This window comes from Planococcus citri, chromosome 5 (genome assembly GCF_950023065.1).
Source record: "Planococcus citri chromosome 5, ihPlaCitr1.1, whole genome shotgun sequence".
Classification (NCBI taxonomy): Eukaryota; Metazoa; Arthropoda; class Insecta; order Hemiptera; family Pseudococcidae; genus Planococcus; species Planococcus citri.
Genome location: NC_088681.1, coordinates 13737598 through 13756580, shown reverse-complemented (window position 1 = coordinate 13756580; position 18983 = coordinate 13737598). Strand labels below are relative to the sequence as shown.

The window sequence follows — 18983 nt, the reverse complement described above, 5'->3', positions numbered from 1 at the left end:
CCCTATAATAAAATAATAACAATACCACTCTAGTACATAAATTCCCAACAGTGACCACCCGTTCACCATCCTCCTCCCCTTACCGCATCACCTACTACATGATGTACATATGTGTGGTATTTCGCATGTTTGTGGACCATATTTAGGCCATTAAATTAGCCCATTGTGCTCGCATACGAGTATTATGGAGGAGGAGATATACACAGTGCTTGAATCGTGTACCCTACAAGTAAAAAGAGTACCTACATATGTGTACTCTTATACTTCCCTAACGCATATTATATTGCGATTCTAATAGGTATAAGGAATTAATACGTGGCGACGACGACGACGACGCTCTGTTGTATAGGTTATCAACAGGTGTGTTTAATTCCCTCAAAAGGTACGTACAATATAAAGGTGTACGAGAGGTGGTGTACTTTGTATTGGGCCAACAACAAGCAACAAGTGAGGGCGAACTGTTGAATATACATAATAAGTAAGTATATAAAGAGGTACCCCGCGTTAATGTACGTATAGTCTTGATGGTATATATGAGTGCTGAACAGCTCGCTCGGTGCTTATGTAATAATAATAAAATGTATGTAGATGAACGTGTACTTGGGCGCCTCGCGACTTTACGACGATACGGCTTAAAAAAAAGGGGGATCGAACACGATAAGCAATTACAAATACGTGTAACGTCAAGAGTGTGTCTTTGTTATCTATTGTCTAATGTGCCCCTGCCCTTCTTCGTTATTAGAGCTGGAAAAGAGTTATGGGTTTCAATCAGACGACGTAGACGTAGGGTCTAGTCAATTTAATTTAATAAAATCGAAAATTTTGTACTCGTACGAGATAGGCTGCTAAAATAAGCTTGATTTTATTCATTATCAGCACATACAGGGGCGTCTGGAGAATTTAAGCTCAAAAAATTAATTTCAACTAGGTTCCCAGTCTCCCAGGCTCCTCTCTAAACATAATAATTATCTAATTCCAAAATGGCTGTTTTCATTTTCAAAACCTGAAATGAAAGTTGGGGGGGGAAAGAGGCGCAGCTCCTAAAAATTTAGGCCAAAACGAAAAAAATCCACTGATGCGTGAATTCTGACCTCGTTGACCTTTTCGTATGATACCCTGAAATTTGAAAATTTTCAAGATGTGAACATTGGGGAATAATTTCAGATTTCATTGAAGCCCATGAGAGAGCTAGATGAGCCCCAAAAGGCAACATTTCGTCAAATTGGAGAATTTTTTCAACTAAAAAATAATATTAAAGTCAAGGCTTCGTGAATTTTCGAAATTCATAGAGCTTTTGGATAGTTAAGAAAAGAGGAAAGGGTTCCCAAAATATTGAAAATCTATAATTGTCTTGGCCATGTTTGCATATTTCGTCAGCACATTGACATTTTTATCCATCAAGAAAACAAATAAAAAATCTCATAGAATAATTTTTATCTAATGGTGATCTTGAGTTGGAGGAGAAGGGTAAAATGGAGGGGAGGGGGGGGGGGGTCGCACTTTGAAATTTTTGAAAACAGTGAAAATTTGTTAGATTAAAAATAAATGCATTTTAAACCAAAAATTAATTGTTGATACTTCAATGATTTTTTGGGATTTGAGAGCTTTATAAAAGATGAGGAAGGAGAGAGTTGGTTGAATATTCCCAAAATTTTGAAAATCCGTAATTTTTAGCCAATTTTTGAATTACCTGATAGCATCATTTTCATCTCACAGAGATCCAAAATTCGAAACCGAAGGTGGGGTGAAGTGGAAGGGGAGGTGAATGCGCTTCAAAACTTTGGAAAACTTGTTTGATCAAAAAATAAGTAAATAAATAAATAAAAATTAAAGTTGATACTTCTATGATTTAGGGTGTTTGAGAGCTTTGAGATGGATAAGGAATAAGGGAAAGTTGGTGCTCTCAAAATTTTGAAAATTTATTGTATTTCAGTCTTTTTTGCATAATTATTTTATTACCTCACTGGCCTCTGTATCAAGCCCCCCCTAACCCCCCCAAAAAAAATTCGTAAAAATTGAACCACTAGACATATTTTTATCTAAGTAATAAAGATCCAAGGTAAGAGGTGCTTCAAAATTATTGAAAGCAGTAAGAATTTGCCCCTTCAAAAAATTTCCAACTAAAAATTTGAGCCAATTATTCAATGATTTTTGGAATAAATTGACTCTTTTATCCTCATCTGGAAAAACAAAAAAAATGCAAAACGTGAACCTCACTGAATAATTTTAACCTCATACATACATATAAACCGACAAACCAAGAGTTGGAGGATAAGAGCGGTGGGTGGAAGGGGGAAGGAGGGGGTGAGCCCCAAAATTTCAGAACACGGTGACAATTGTCCTGATTAAAAAAGTTGACCAAAAAAAATTTACAATCGATACTTGAACCAGTTTTATGGCTTGAGAGCTGTGGAATGAATGGAAAGGGAGCAGTGAATGCCCCTTTGATTTTTAAAATCAGTATTTCGGTGATTTTTTTGCAAATTTTATGGCCACATGGACTCTTTTTCTCTCCTTCCTCCCCCTCCCCCCCCCCTCATCAAAAAAAGAAGACCATGAAAGTCATGAGGGAAAAGATGAAAGGCTTACGAGCTTCAAAATGAAAACAGTGGAAATGTGCAAAATTTTCGATCAAAAAATTTATGTCAAGTAATGTTCATTAAATTATAAATTTGAGGTAAGTACGGTCCAGGAAAAAAATTTTAAAATGTGCTTGAACGTCTCCAAAAATTGAAAAAAAAATTCTTTATTTTTGAACCCATTAGGAGCAGCAAAAAACGAAATATTCACAAATAATTCATGGTTTTAAGGGGGGGGGGGGTCGTGATGTAACCATAAAATGAGCAAAGAAAATATACTAATTATACTAATTTTCGACACATTGAAGGCATTTAACCCCCCCCCCCCGACCCCACCTCCTCATAACTCAAATGTAATCAAAGTACTTTTTTCAATTTTTTAGTCAAACTTTTTTTTCTCAAATTATAGGCAAATTTCCACTTTTTTTTTAAATTTTGAGGGATGTAAATCCTTTCAAATTGGTCCCACGAGGTCCTAAAATCTCAATTTGAGGTATCCGAAGAAGCTCGTGTTTTTAAAATCTTTCAAACTCGTTCCTGAATTCAAATCACAACTAAGGTAAAGAACACTCCCTGTGAGAGAAAAGAGGGGGGAGGGGGAAACCTCTAGATTTTCTTATGCTTCGAGGCTGGATATCAAAATCTGATTAGGAGTGTTTGTTGACATTTTTTATTTTAATTTCACAGACGAAATGGAGGAATCAGAGTATTCAGAATGTCATTGTCAAAAAAATAAATTCAACACCAAATTTAACGATTTCCTAAAATTTGAAAAAATTGGACTTGAAGTGGAAATTTTTGATTCCTCGAGTCAACCAACTGCCTCAAAAATGTCAAAAATCGATTATTATTATTTTTTTTTTAAAGTGATCAGACCCCTACCCCCACCCCCAATATCAGGTTTTCAATTTCAACCGGCTAATATTTTTTTTTTGAAGGGGGAGGGTGAGGGGAAAGACTGAAATTTCACGAATAAATAATACATTTTTTTTTCAAGAAATAGGACGCGAAACAGCTTCAAGATTATACACCCTCTCCTTCATCTCTTCAATTCCTGAAGTCTCAAGTTTTTCAATTTTTCATTATTTTTTCAGTTCGTTTCAAAAAAAAAAAAAAAAAAAGGATAAATCAATGAACAAAACAGGACTAAGACAAAAACTATAGTTTAATAATTATATGCTTACATTATAAATTTTCTTACTTTGTAATATCTATAATTTATAATTTGCTATGTAGATAACTGTGCCAAATGTAATGATGAGGTGCCCCTAGCCATAGTAGCTGTTTATGGCACCCAATAAAATAAAATAAATAAATAACTTGGAGAAAAATACAAATAATTGAATTTTTCGACTTTTTTTTCAAGTAGATTTTTTTGTAGCCAGCCACACACAGAATTAGTACTTCATTATTTAAAATTCATAATTAATTATTCACCGAAGAAAAATCAATCACATTTTTTCTTTCCATTTGATTACCTACGAAAAAAAAATAATCAGTAAAATACTCGCGAAATCAATCACATGTTTTTTTAAACGAAATTTTCAAATACTTCCACGTCAGTTCATAAATTTACCCTCTCCCCCCCCCTCTTCTACCATAGAGACTTTTCAAAACCACGAATTATTTGTTTGTTTTATATAATTCCACCCCCATATTGTATTCTTCTCACATGTTGACTCATAATCTTAAACTAATTTCAAAGTTTACATTTCTATTTACTTTTTTCCAAACAAACACATTATTCAACGAACAAAAAGAATCCTTGGCCCACCCTCTCCATACATCGACTCGTATGATTTCCAACTAGCACGAACACCATCGAACAACTCTGCTGATTTTTCTTCTTCGAATTCATATGAAATTATCGGAATTTCCTTATTTAAAAATAAAATTAACAAGTTGGTACAAAAAATTCAACTCTAAAATATAGGCACACCCGGCTCAGGGGTTCCCAGAACAAACAGACCAAAACTGGAAAAAATCACTTAAAGATTCATTCAACCATCGAAAAAAAAAATCTAGATTCTCGAAATACGTATGAATAATAAATAATTCGCGAAATTTTCGTATCAAAAACCTAATGAGATCTAAATTAAGTATATTAATTCGTTTTAGAAAAATAGTTCGCAGAAAAAAAAACACGTTTTGTATTCGTTTTCATTTGAAATACTAAAATTCGAAAGAAAGAACGAAAAAAAAAGAAATGTCGAACGTCGAAATTTTATCACTTTTACAAGGAAAACTCTCAGCATGATAATTTCCCTGCGTACGATTCGACGTTTAAAATAATATTATAATCAATTCGATAAAGATAAACAAGCCAGGAGGGAAGAGAGGGCCATAATAATCGAACAGGTACCCCGGATAATGGAAACGTCATCACGACGATGATTAAATTCTAAAAAATACGTAATACAATAAATGAGAAGGGAGAAATAATTCGCAGAATTATTCACGTTCGACTTCGATCCCCAAAATACCTACGTTACGTTATAATAAAATAAAAGTTCACCACAAAACACACACACAATCACACATACAATGAATGAGTGAAAAATAAATCGTACTAGGTAAATAAATAGTATACAACAGGTAACATGTGGGAAAATTGGCCGACCAAATGTTCATTCATTGGGAAAACATAGAGCACCTACGGAAGTAGGCGCCTACACCTCCCCCGCATTCAGGCATCCACCCAATTGAGCACACATTCGAAGGGAACGAAGCGGAAAATTTTAATCACCGGACCAGAAAGGGGGAGGTGAAATAGAAAAATCACAGGTAAAATAGTACATATGTAAATTGGCTCAAGGGGGAGAGTATGAGAAAACAGGCCACGAATAGGTCACAGGTGGCAGTTTTTAATCAAGGGGTCGATTCATTCACGACGAATTATTCCATTTTAGATAATCAAAGGTACGAGAGAGATGGACAGAGGGGTATTTGAGTTGATTTTCTAAATGACCGGATGATTTTCAGACGAGTAGGGTGAAAACTGTATCCGGAATTCGAAGCAGGTTTCGGTGACCCTGAGACTTGATCAATTTACTCGAAAGGGTTAAATATCTCACAGTCGATTAATAAACACGAAAATTTTTCAAAAAAATTAATAAATAAATCACCTACGATCATACTCTGGAGGACCCCAATGATTCAAGGCACCCAAAACGCATCCCTCAACACAACAAAATTCACTTCAACCACCATCAACCAACGTATACAGGACGATAATAGATTAATAAATAAATAAATATTACAAAAAAATAGGTCACATACCCGTGAAAAAAAATGCACAACACCGAAGAAGCAACAGCTGAGTACGAGGTGTAGATACAGAGTCAACAGGGACGAAAAACTTTGATCGGCGGCAATGTTTTTTTAAAATTTTTTGTTCGGTATGTTTGATGAATAATGGAAAAACGAAGTATACGAACGCAACAAAATATTATTGGCGCAACAAGAAACCGCGAACAAAATAGAGTATCAATGTTCGCGACCCGCGAGATACACGAAACCGCACCGAAGCCGCCTCACTGAATGAATAAAACAACACGCTACGGTACTTAGAGCGCGATAATACGACGGTGGAGCGAACTGTAAAAAGTCAGGATAATTTCCCCAGTCCGCAACACTTTACCGAATGTATTTTATTTACGAGATGGCGTTCGGAGTTTGGCTGCGTATGCTTCGAGTCGTTCTGATTCTGGTACGCAGGAGCCTGGTGCCTGGTTTGGCCTGGTCGAGGGATTATTTCAGGAGCTCGAAGCAATTTGGTAGGCAGCTGAGGGGATTTTTCCACTTGTTGATTCGAATCTGCTACGATGGTGGATTATTTTACGTCGAGAATGACCTGTGGAAAGATAAAATATTCGAAATATAGATCAACAGGTGGTTTATTATGATTGAATAATGTTAAGTAGTACATTGAAAAGAGATAGTTTGATGGCGTTCCCAGAACCTGGATTAATCGAGAGGGAGGGGGGAGGGGGAGGGGTGGAACTGGACTCATGAAATGTACAGGTCGTACCAATTCAATTTTTTTCGAAAAAAATCAACTTTGAAAAAAAAAGTGATCAAAAACCAATTAAAAAGGTGAAAAAACGTGAAAAAAATATTCAAATTTGGGAAAAATTACAAAAAAAACAAAACAACAGAATATTTTAATTCAAATCATTATTAAAAAAATCGGAAACAAAAACAAGACATTCCAATTAAAATTAAAAATAAAATTCGATTGAGACTTCGACGACTTTTTTTGACAATTCTTAATAAAAAACGTAAAACTATTTATTTGATAATTTTTCAGTTGAAAAAAAAAACGTCGTCAAATTATAATAGCAAAAAGCAAGGATTTTTGGAAATTTCTGCCAAAAAAGTAATCAAAAAGTGATCCAAAATGAATTGAAAATTCAATTTTATTATTAAAAAAAAACGAAACAAATAAAAACAAGACATTCCAATTAAAATCTAAAATTCTAAAAATGAAACTCGATTGTGACTTCGACGATTTTTGTTTTTGTGACAATTTTTAATAAAAAAGTAAAACAACTATTTAGTAATTTTTCAGTTGGAAAATAACTAATTTAAAAAGTTACAAAACGTGAAAAAAATATTCAAATTTAGGAAAAATTACAAAAAAAAACAGAACATTTTAATTTAGTTGATTAAGAAAAAAAAATCCGAAAAAAAACAAGATATTTCAATTAAAATCTAAAAATAAAACTCGATTGAGACTTCGACGATTTTTTTGACAATTTTTAATAAAAATTGAGATAAATTAGTAATTTTTCAGTTGAAAAAAAAATTATTATAATATAAAAATGTTTGTCAAATAATCGCAAAAAGCCAGGATTTTTGGAATTTCTGCCAAAAAAGTAATTAAAAAGTGATCCAAAATGAATTGAAAATTCAATTTTATTACTTAAAAAAAAAACGAAACAAATAAAAACAAGACATTCCAATTAAAATCTAAAATTCTAAAAATGAAACTAGATTGATGACTTCGACGATTTTGTTTTTTTGACAATTTTTAATAAAAAAGTAAAACAACTAAGTAATTTTTCAGTTGAAAAAAAAACTTCGTCAAATAATAATATTGCAAAAAGCAAGAATTTTTGGAAATTTCTTGCAAAAAAGTAATTAAAAGGTGATCAAAAACTAATTTAAAAAGTTACAAAACGTGAGAAAAATATTCAAATTTTTTAGGAAAAATTACAAAAAAAAAAACAAGAAAAACAGACAATTTTAATTTAGTTGATGAAGAAAAAAAAATCTGAAAAAAACAAGACATTTCAATTAATATCTAAAAATAAAATTATAAAACTCGATGGAGACATCGACGACTTTTTTTTGACAATTTTTAATAAAACTTGAGATCATAATTATATTTAGTAATTTTCTAGTTGAAAAAAAAATAAATAAAAATTATAGTCAAATAATAATCGCAAAAAGCAAGGATTTTTGGAAATTCCTGCCAAAAAAGTAACAAAAAAGTAATCAAAAACGAATTGAAAATATAATTTTATTACCTACTAAAAAAAAAACAAAATAAAAACAAGACATTCCAATTAAAATCCAAAAGTGAAACTCGATTGAGACTTTGACGATTTCTTTTGACAATTTTTAAGAAAAAAATAAGATTATTTTGTAATTTTTTAGTTAAAGAAGAAAAAAAAACCAAAAAACTTTTCGTCAACTAGGTATTAATTGCAAAAAGCAAGGATTTTTGGAAATTTTTGGCAAAAAAAGCGAGACTTGAGCAATTTTTGAGCAATTTTGGGAAACAGCAAGACGTTTTACAATTTGATGCTAAAAAAAAACAGAAACAAATTTTGTAAATTTTTTGGCGAAAAACGAGAATTTTTGGTCATTTTGACATAAGGTAGAACTTTTCCAATTTTTAGAAAAAAAAAGTGATCCACTTTGGCGATTTTTGGACAAAAAGCGAAACTTATTAGCAATTTTATCAATAAGCAGAATTGTAAACTTTTGATCAAAAACAATATTTTCTCAATTGTAGCAAAAAAAAAAGAAATTTTTGGATATTTCTGGCAAAAAGCAGTGCTTTTTGGCAATTTCCAAAAAAAAAAAAAAAATTCAGCAATTTTTGAAAAATAATGAGAATTGGAATTTTTTGCCCAAAAACTGTTTTTAAACAATTTTGGTAGAAAGTACCTATTTTCGTAAAATTTTGATTAAATGCAAAATTTGTCACCATTTCAACCAAAAACGTGAAAATTATTGGGTAAATTATTGTAAAAAAAAAAGAACGTTTTCAGCAATTTCTGAAAAATAATGAGAATTGGAAATTTTTTGCCAAAAAAACTGTTTTTAAACAATTTTGGCAGAAAAGTACTTTTGTAAAATTTTGACTAAAAAAATGCGAAATTTTTCACCGTTTCTAGCAAAGAGTGAAAATTATTGCAAAAAAAAATGAAATTTTTGGCAATCAAGTATTGGCGAAAAATGAAAATTTTATGGTAATTTTTGGTAAAAAACCGAGACATTTGAGCGATTTTTTTTGAAAAACAAAAATTTTTGATCATTTTGACAAAAGGTAAAACTTGGTTAAGTAATTTTTAGGGGTAAAATGACACTTTTTGGCGATTTTTGGTCCAAAAACTAAGCTTTTTTAAAAATTTAAATTTTTTTTTTTTAAATTGCCAATTTTTTTGAAAAAAATCAAACTTTTGACAATTTTTGCCAAAAAAACAACAATTTTTAGCAAATTTGGTAGAAAACTACTGCAAAATTTTGACTGAAGACAAGACTTTTTGCTATTTTCGACAAAAAGGGAAAATATTCAATGTATTTTTGCGAAAAAATGAGACTTATTGGCAATTTTTGGCAAAAAAAAATAAAATTTGTTGATAATTTTGGGTAAAAAATCCGAAGTGTTTTCATCATTTTTGATAAGAGGGGAAATTTTGACATACATAAAATGTTTTTGCGCGCGGGGAGAGGGGGGGGGGTCTTTCCAAAATTTGCATCACGTTGATTTTTAAAATCCTACTGACTGAAAAAATTGCAGTTTTGGATTCGGGATTCTTGAAATTTTACATGAGCCATTTTTCTCCTAGTCATACATATTTTTTTATGGAGTAAAATCTTGACAAATACTTACAAAATTAGGCTAAAAATTGAGGTTTGTTTTAAGGTACTCATTTCTGTGTTGATAAATTTTTTTATCATAAGTTCCGAAAAGCTCGGACCCCCCCCCTCCTATCCTCGTTTTAATCATATTTTTTGCAGATTATATGTATTTTTATTCATTCAACACAAGTCTATCTCGAGGAATGCCAGAGTAGTTTTTTGTGTTCGAAAACCCAGGGATCAGAATAAAAAATATCAGACTCTATTGAATAAAATTTCTATAAATATTTTAAATTTAAAGAAAAAAATACTCCTTTTATTACGTAACTTGGAATTTTAAGATTTATATTTCCAACAGTCTACGTGAGCACCCCCATTTCCTCCTCATCTTCATAAAAAACACATTTTCCTCTTCATCCTCACAAAAAAATTCAATTTGTTCAAAAAATTTTCCTCATAAGATTTCGTTTGTTTTACTTTTACAAATTCAATTTTTATCCCTCATAAATTTTCAAAAACTTCATTTGCTTTTGCATTTTTTTTCTTTTCGTTTAAAAATTGCCAATTTTTTGAGGAGTAACAAAGGAGCCATTCGCCGAAATCCAATCATCAAGTTCGATTTATTTTTTGGAAATGGTTGAAGCCTTTGGCAGATGGATACGTTATCTTTTGGAATTAGGTATATTCTATGACACCAACAATTTTTTCAAAATCTACGAACTTCACTTAAAATACGTAATCCGATTCATAGGACTCGCAAGGAGGACGAATTTTACTCATTTTCCCGTCTTCGACGATCGTACTTAGGAAACTAACACGTGGTAGAATTCCATCGCATTAAAACGCTGTAAAATCTGTAAAAAAAAAAAAAAAAATACCATCCCACGCGATAAATTTAACGAACGGTATCGTCCAAATACACCTTATAAAGGTCAGCCAAGGATACAGTGTAGCGAATTCAGTACGAAAGAAACTCGACTCTTTGGCATAACCTAGCATCGCAGCCGAACACCGGACACCTCGTTATTATCGTACGTTCGCATAATTAACTCCCCGTTGTAACTTTTGTGACGTTTGTGTCGACTATAGAGAGGCTATGTACTTGAAGCATCGCGCTATCGCCGTCCGACAACCACGCACCGAACAAATAGATACCCCTCTTGCGTTTTTCACGCCCGCTACCCTTTTACAATATCCAGCCAACACCAGCATTCAGCATAATAATATACATATATATACACCGTGTAATGTACGTACACAACCATAAAGTGAAAAAGAGCGACAGAGAGAGCGAATACAAGAGTAAAAACGCAGTGCACACAGAAAAGAACTCCGAAGCTTCCCTCCGCCAGCCATCCCCATTCCTCTCTCAGGCGGTAATCGCGAGAGAGCCAGAACGCAGCGGCATGACGACTTCTTTTGAAACGAGGTCAACGATCTATCACACGGCCGCGACGACTACGACGACGACGTACACTCGACTCCGAAAAGGAAACAGAGACAGAAAGAGTTAAGGGTGTGTATTCTCTTTGGTTCGTTTCTCGTTATTTATCTCTGCACTGCTCTCTGTGCTCACTGCTCTGTGCTCTGCTGTGTGCCCGAGAGAGTCGTACTTATGCAACCCCCTCCCGTGCGCTGGGTGACGTCTCCGCCCACAGTATTAATACAATTCTTAGGAAAAGAAAAAACCGGGTGTCGGTATGTAATGTGTACAGGCTACCAACGGGTACGGGTTGCTAAGGTAGAGCCACAGAGCCACTGAGCCTTCATCGCCGGAGACCGGAGTGACTGTGAAATCGAGCAACTCCTTGTTCAAATGGTGTACTTGGTGGACAAGTTCCGTTATTTGTACGTATGGTTGGAAAAGAAAAAGAAGAATAACGTTCCATGAATCCGTAATGGTTATCATCCTCTTTTACAAATTAGTATCGCGGTGGTTACTTACTTACCTATGTAGGGAAAAGCTGCTGCCTGCTTTCTTCGGTGACGCTGAACGACGAATCGTAACCCGAACGAAATTCTAACTTTAGGTTCTCGAATAACACCTATCAAAATATCACGATTACGATTAGGGGAAAATTCATCAACACCTTGACGATAACGTGTACTTACACGTTGTATTTTACTCGTGCGTTTACCTATACTACGGTATATAACAGATGATTTCAAGTTGAACGCGATTCGAAACTAAAACAAGCTCTTCGTTGCGAATCAGAATCTCAAGTAACACCTTCGGTTTCCGATGATCTTAGGGGTTGATTCTGTGCGAGAAATATCGAAACAGAAATTAGAATCCATTTTTATCATATTAGGTTTCGAATTTCGATATAATTACTTGTTTGAAACTTCGTATTCTGTTCTGATACTTACTAAAAGTGATTCTACGTTAAACATGATTGAGTTCGAGCTAATTTCTACTTCTGAACTAAAACTTCGAATTGATTGAAACGATGGTTGATTCTGTACGTGAATAATCAACGTTGAATCTCTTCCTATCGATTCTTAGCCTGAAACTATCAAAGGAGAGTTGGTTAGGAAAGATCTGCCTTTCGACGATTGAAATTTGAAATATTGAAACACTTTGATCGACAATGATCCAAAAGAATGCTTTCTGAATGTTCTAATGAGAGTTGATTTTACAAACCAATTACTTGAATAAATCGAATTTACCTTCTTACTTCATCGAACAACAGGTGAAAAGCTGGTAATCCATGGAGAAGCGCCGTTGACTTGGTTAGGAAACAAAACTACTGTAATATGACGAATGAATGAAAGATATTACAATTCAATTCCTCGAACGTTCATTAATTCAATAGCTGAATCAAAAATCTGCTCCAAATTGAATTAATTACAAACGATGAACGTATAATAAAAGAAAATCAAACTGAAAAGCGCCAAAATGAAAAATTCCTCCCCATGTCCCCATTATTTTCAAAACGCGACAAATGAACGCAACGTCAACGAGACGAAATTAAACAGAAAATCAGTGTTGCCATGTTAGGTTCGAAAATTAGCTTTATTGACGAACAGTGTTACCTGTATAAGCATTTTAATTAAATCAGCTGATCGAAGATCGAATTATATTTTACTTTTTTCAATTTTTGAGCTTTTGAATACTTATAAAAATATTCAAATTGAAATAACGAATTATGAATTATTAATTTTGTGTGAAACCAGGTTAAAAAGTTTATACTTTTCATCCTCACGCACAGCTGATTTGATTTCGAGCTATAAATTCGCTGAAAATTCAAATAAAAAATTTTTAAAGAGAAATTGGATTTTTCCTCAAATCTTGATGATGAAGCTAAAGCCATCGTCAACTTACAGAAAATGAAATGTGGAAAATTCCCTACATTAAGATTTTGACTATGAGAAAATCTTGAAAAAAGCTCTTCAGATGCAGTGCATTACATTGTATTGCTCTTGAAATCACCTAAATTTGATAATGATCATTAATTTTGACATTGAAATTTAGAAATTATCAAAATAATTAATATTAGGTTGGGTTTGTTTTGGTGTTTGGACATGCTCTGTTGTTTTTTCCTTATGATGAATGTTGATTTTAAACTTTCGAATTTTTCCATTATTTTATTTTCGTTGTTTTTGTTCGTTTTCTTAATAAGACAAATTTTTGGCAAAAAATACCATTTTTTGCAATTTTTGATTTTTCTCGAAACAGTGCTTGATGAAAAAAGCAATTTTTTCAGATGATATTGATAAACAATAAGACGTTGGAAATTTCGGAGAAAATTAAATCTTAACAATTTCTGGCAAAAAAAAAAAAATAAAAAAAAAACGAAACTTCGACAATTATTATAAGCAGCAAAAAACGGACCTTCTTTGACAAATTATTTTTTGATATTTTTTTTTAGCAAAAAAGCGATAGTTTTCAGGACTTTGGACAAAAAAATGAACGTTTTAAGCATTTTTAGCAAAAAATTGAGTTCATGTAAAAAACAAGATTTTTTAAAGAAAATTTTGTAAAAAACGAAAATTATTGTCAAATTTAGGCCAAAGTGATATTTTTTTGCAATTTTGGTTTTAAAAATGAGTGTTTTTGCTTGAAAAAGTAATTTTTTAGAATAATACTAACGAAATTTTAAAAAGCAAGCCTTTTTGAGAATTTCTGGGGAAAAATCCGAGGCTTTGACCATTTTAGGCATTAAAAGGCAATTTTTTTCGGCAATTCATTTATCAAAATGTTTTTCAAAAAAGCGACAATTATCATTTTAGAACTTTTAGCAGAAAAGTGAGTTTAGGTAGAAAACAAGACTTTTTGCCATTTTGTAAAAAATGGGAATTTTTGAAATTTTTGTCAAAAAGTGAAACTTTTTTGCAATTTTAAGATAAATATGTGTTTTTAGATGATATTGACAAAATGGCAGTTTTCGGCTAAAAAATCGAGATATTTTGGTAAATTTTTGGCCAGAAATAACACTTTTTGAAAATTTTGTCCATAGCGAAGACTTTTTGCTATTTTTAGCAGAAATCGATATCATTTTTTCTGTTTTCTTCAAAAAGTAGAATTACTTATAATTTAGATTTTCATTCGTGATGTTTTTCTCTCGAAATTCTGCAGTTTTGAAATGAATCGTTCGCGAACGACTTGTAATTTTAGCCACAATCGAAATTTTTCAAACGAAAGTCTTTGACACGCAAAACAAATCAAATAATTTTACGAGCCTTGAATTCAGAATTGACACTCATTAAACAAATGAAGAAAAAAAAATCGAATGAAAAAATCAAAAGTTTAGAGCTTAGAAGATTTTTCAAAATTGACACTCATCACAAAATGAACGAATAATGAAATAAGTAATAATTCAAGAAAAAACGAATGAAAAAAATACACTCATCATAATCTAAACGTTAAAACAAAATAACTGAAAATGTTCAATCACCGAACCGAACACATTTTCATGCACCTCATCCACCAGCAAACTGACAGAATAAGATCTGGGCAAAAAAAGAAAAACTCTCAAAAAACTTCAATCAATCGTAAATAAAACACAATTCGGTAAATTGAACTTGAAACAAATCCCAAAACATCTAAAATTCATACAAAAAGAAGAAACATACCTAGAGTCGTGTGCAATCCAAGTACACAACACAATAACAACCAAAAAAATAGAAATGGGACAAAAACAAAACACCCACATTCCGGTACCATTTTAAACAAAAAAAAAATAATTCCTAAAATAATCGCAATGTAGCAAAAAATTAAAAAATACCCCAGGGGGTGAGAGGGGGGAACGACCCGAATTCAAAAAACGAATCCAAGATCAAAAAAAAACCGAACTCAAACATACAAAATGGACTCGATACGATAAGACTATATTATTTTTAAAAAAATGCAAGTACTAAAAATAATATTCACACTGTTACGTTACTGAATACACTAAATTCACTACACATAAGTAGAAAAGATAAATCATAAAAATAGTACTGAAAAGAATAAGAGTAAGAAAAAAAAAAGAAAAAAAACTGCAAAAAGGTATAGTCGATTCGACTACAGTCTCATGCTAAAAATGGAAAAATCGAACATCACAGTGTACATATGTCTAGGCATAAATGAATATTGCATTATATAAGCCTAGGGAATGAATCATATGCGTAATAAAATTCGACACATAAGATAAGCAGAGTTGGTTGGGAAATTGGGACGATTCAAGAAACAAAAAACCATAACGGATTTTAATTTTAATCGACATAAATTTTTTTAGTTTTTAAAAAGTATATAATACAGTGATGAAAAAAAACCACATTTAAAAAAAAATCTTATTTTTACTGAATTAATTTCTAATATAAACTTTAAAAAATTTTAAAATTAGATAAAATGAATTTTTTTCGTACTAAAATAGGGAGTCAAGGAGTTAAAAAAGGGCAGAACGAGGGAACCGCCTGTATTCGGAATATATTACAACGAACGACTTTCAAGTTTTCAAGGAACACATAATACTATTGGCTTCTGAGTAAATTTTCGATTTTTTTAGCAGCATAATCCAAACAAGACGAAAGACCTGGGTTACAACCGTTTTTCATTATCGTCGAAAATCTATACGTACGGAAATTTTTCTCGGTGTCGATGTAGGTGACTGCTCCCATCAAAGGACACATGATTATCTTGGTGTGATCGTTGAAATTCATCTGCGAAGTAAATGGGGAAATTAAAACGGTGCAGAAGAGAGCAGTTACAAAGTTAAGATTCGATTTAGGGTCGGAATTTCGTACTCACCTGTACCGTGCCATTGGTCAATTGCATAATCACAGTGGATGGGGTTCTGTGCCACGTGTGCAAATAGGGTATACGACTTAGAGAATCTGATTCCTGTACTTGGATCGAGGCTCCGGCTTTCATCAAGTGTTCCTTCATGTATCTTCGGAAATACGACAGTAATTTGACTTTTTTCTCTAACGCGGGCGGCGTGTTATCCATCGTGTAGTAATTCTCGGTTCCGTCTCTTTCGATGTAATGTACGTTCCTGTGGGAAATATCGCGATTAGCGGAGGAGGAATTTGGTTGAAATCGATTAGGAAATTATTCGGGCTTACTTCTGATTAGCCAATAAGACAATACGACTTTTATCGTTGAACATGATGCCTACTCCGTCATCGCATAGCTGATACCCGAAACCGTACTTATCGCTATAGTCGACCCATTTACTGATCCAGACGAACGGTTGAGCAGCAGGATCGGTTAATTCCTCTGTAATGAAAACAAATTCAGTTGAGGGTGTTTTATTATAAAAGGGTCGAGTTGGATGACCAAATACTCACCAGCATCACTTTGGAAATGAGATGGTTTGTGTCTTAAAACTTTCTGTAATTGTCTGTGCAACGTTCTGAGGTGATCGTTACATTCGGCCGTTGTGGCCATGATACCGCCGGCTTTCTTTCCAAAAACGTCTCCGGAACCGGGATCAGCTTTAATGTTATTCTTCATCGAGACCAAAGCTGGACTGTTTTCACCTCCTGAAAATCATAAAACGATCACGTTCAGTCAAAGCTTCAATAAATCAAAAATATCAACGACTCGATTAACATTTTGACCGAAAGCCTGCGAAGAGCAGTGAGTGAAAAACACAACGATCATTTTGAAATGACAGAAACGGTTTCAGTAATTAAAAAAGCATGTGGTACTCTTCTCGTACTCCCACTCAATTCATTAGTTTTCGTCTCTGTATCCGCAGATGTCTTTTTCTGATAACACGACTCATACATACGTTCACCTCATTCATGGGTGTTTAGTCTATCGGAGTTTCCAGAGCTAGAAATTGATTCGAATACGTGGCTCTGGAACGAAACTTCTGGAGGAGAAGGAGAAGAAATGATGCAATTTCTACAACGCTCATTTCACAGTCAGAATAAGCATTTCCTAGAAACCTCGATAACAGACCTACACCTGTCGACCAGCTGTTTATTTCATAACAACCTCTCGAAAAGGAATCCGATCTGTCATGTTAATTCAATTTCAACTTCGTCAACACAGCACATTTCAACGTAAAAATAATCTCACCATTATTGACTTCAGCCAACGGTCTGCGACCCAACGAAAGACGTTCTTTAACAGCCATAGAGTCGAATCGAGGAGCAACAGTTAAGCACGAAACTGGCAGTTTAGAAGGTATATAACCTGCGAAGAAAAAAAATGAGTTAGTTAAAAACACGTTCGAGCTGAGAAAGAATTCGAGTACGAGTTTTCAATACCATTGAAAAAATCAGAGCTGATGATTTGCTTAACGGTGGGTCTTTTCTTTGGATCTGGTAATAACATGGAGTAGATTAGATTAGCAGCAGGAGCTTTGATTTGAGTGGGGATTTTGTAATCGCAGCGTTTAATACGTTCGTAGGTTTCTCGTAACGAATTCGTTTCGAAAGGAGGCTTGCCAACGAGTAACGTGTACCTGTTCAGGAATAAAAATAAACCACATTAAAACACAATTACATCGAGATTACTCGACATCAATATATTCCAGATGAAAAAAGTACATCGCTCATAACGCAACCAAACACTATTTCGAATCGTCAAATAGCTTCGAAAAATACTCCTCTTCGAGTAAAACTAGCAACCGAACGATGTACTCCTTCACTAAACGTAAACAATAAAAAAATCGCTCACATAATACAACCAAGAGACCAAACATCAACTTCGAAACTGTGTCCTTTCTTATTAATAATCTCAGGAGCCAGGTAATTCGGCGTACCGCAAACGGTGCTGAAATTCGTTAGAAAAAAAAATAACCGTTAAAAACCGTACAAATAAAACTAATAAAATCCACCGAGTAATTCTCGAGCTTACTTTTTACGTTGGCCTTCGTATTCGATTTTCGTAGCGAGTCCAAAATCGCCGATTTTTACTTCGATATCGTCGTTTAAGAATAAGTTACCTAGTTTTAAATCTCTATGAATAATTCCATTATCGTGTAAATACAGCACACCGTCCAGTATCTGTTTCATATAGTATCTAGTTTCCGGTTCGGTTAAAGCTTTTCGGCGTCTAGAAAATGAAACGAAACAGTTACAAAATACTGCGCTACGATTAGCCTAAATCGAACAGTTCGGTTTTGTTTACTTGTGTAACTCCATAAGAGATCTTTTATGGCATAATTCTAATACGACGTAGACGAATTCATCATCTTCGAAGAAGCCGTGAAAACCGACGATATGTTTGTGATTGACGCTTCTGTGGATGTTTATCTCTTGGGTCATTTTCTCTTTTTGGTTACTCTTCGTTAGCAACTTTTTCGATACGATTTTTCCAGCGTACGTGCGACCGGTAGCCATATCTTTGATTTCGTAACATTTCGCGAAACCTCCCTAAACGCAACATATAATTCATGAATAACTACGTATTAGCCTAACTCTGGGAGATGGAGGTTTGAAATCACCACCAAACAAAGCGTGCCAGCTACAACAACTATATAAAGATACGTACGAAAGTATCGTAATACGAATAAGCGTAGAATGGAGTAATATTAGCCAAAATTTACATGATTGGTATCTAGAAGATATACGTAAACTAGTTTGATAAGCGAACAAAGGCTTACCTTGCCGTAGAACTTTCCCCGGGCATATCTGGTATTCGTACTTCTGTCTATTATCGTTTCAGGAATAACGACGTCGTCCGCTTTATTATGAGCCATTTTAAATTAAAACTACACAAAACAATAAACAGTTAACTAAATTATAACAAATTAATTATGAATTTAGCAATACACTTAACGAGCAAAGAATATGAGATTAAAATGACGAGGGTGTTGAAACGACAATGTACATATCGTTCAACGGTTTCAGAGCCTCGAGTTTCGGTTA

General features: G+C 33.4%; 2 protein-coding genes across 3 annotated transcripts in view; both read right to left on the bottom strand.

Moving 5' to 3' along the window:
- Positions 1-12524, bottom strand: part of ttk (zinc finger and BTB domain-containing protein ttk) — an 84841-nt gene extending 72317 nt beyond the window's left edge. Inside the window, exons 1-5 of one of the 2 annotated variants that reach the window (XM_065369187.1) lie at positions 12345-12524; positions 12045-12187; positions 11813-11935; positions 11624-11719; positions 5859-6432 (exon numbers count right to left, since the gene is read on the bottom strand). The gene's annotated coding sequence lies outside the window, so the exon portion shown is untranslated. The remainder of the gene's footprint in view (positions 1-5858; positions 6433-11623; positions 11720-11812; positions 11936-12044; positions 12188-12344) is intronic. The other variant, XM_065369183.1, reaches the window with a different exon arrangement.
- Positions 12525-14988: 2464 nt separating this feature from the next.
- On the bottom strand, positions 14989-18982 carry polo (Serine/threonine-protein kinase polo). The gene is made up of 10 exons (XM_065366361.1): positions 18719-18982; positions 18244-18488; positions 17971-18168; positions 17791-17886; positions 17379-17575; positions 17188-17304; positions 16449-16643; positions 16224-16377; positions 15907-16153; positions 14989-15818 (listed from the first exon to the last, which is right to left on the bottom strand). Exons 1-10 carry the CDS (start codon positions 18812-18814, stop codon positions 15630-15632), a joined length of 1734 nt encoding a protein of 577 aa, XP_065222433.1. The 5' UTR covers positions 18815-18982; the 3' UTR covers positions 14989-15629.
- Position 18983: the final 1 nt, after the last annotated feature.

Coding starts and splice junctions, on each gene's coding strand:
- polo (XM_065366361.1), bottom strand. CDS start 18,814: ATGGCTCATAATAAAGCGGACGACGTCGTTATTCCTGAAACGATAATA. Junction 18,489..18,718: donor GGGGAAAGTTCTACGGCAAG/GTAAGCCTTTGT, acceptor TGTTGCGTTTAG/GGAGGTTTCGCGAAATGTTA. Junction 17,887..17,970: donor TACGAAGGCCAACGTAAAAA/GTAAGCTCGAGA, acceptor AACGAATTTCAG/CACCGTTTGCGGTACGCCGA.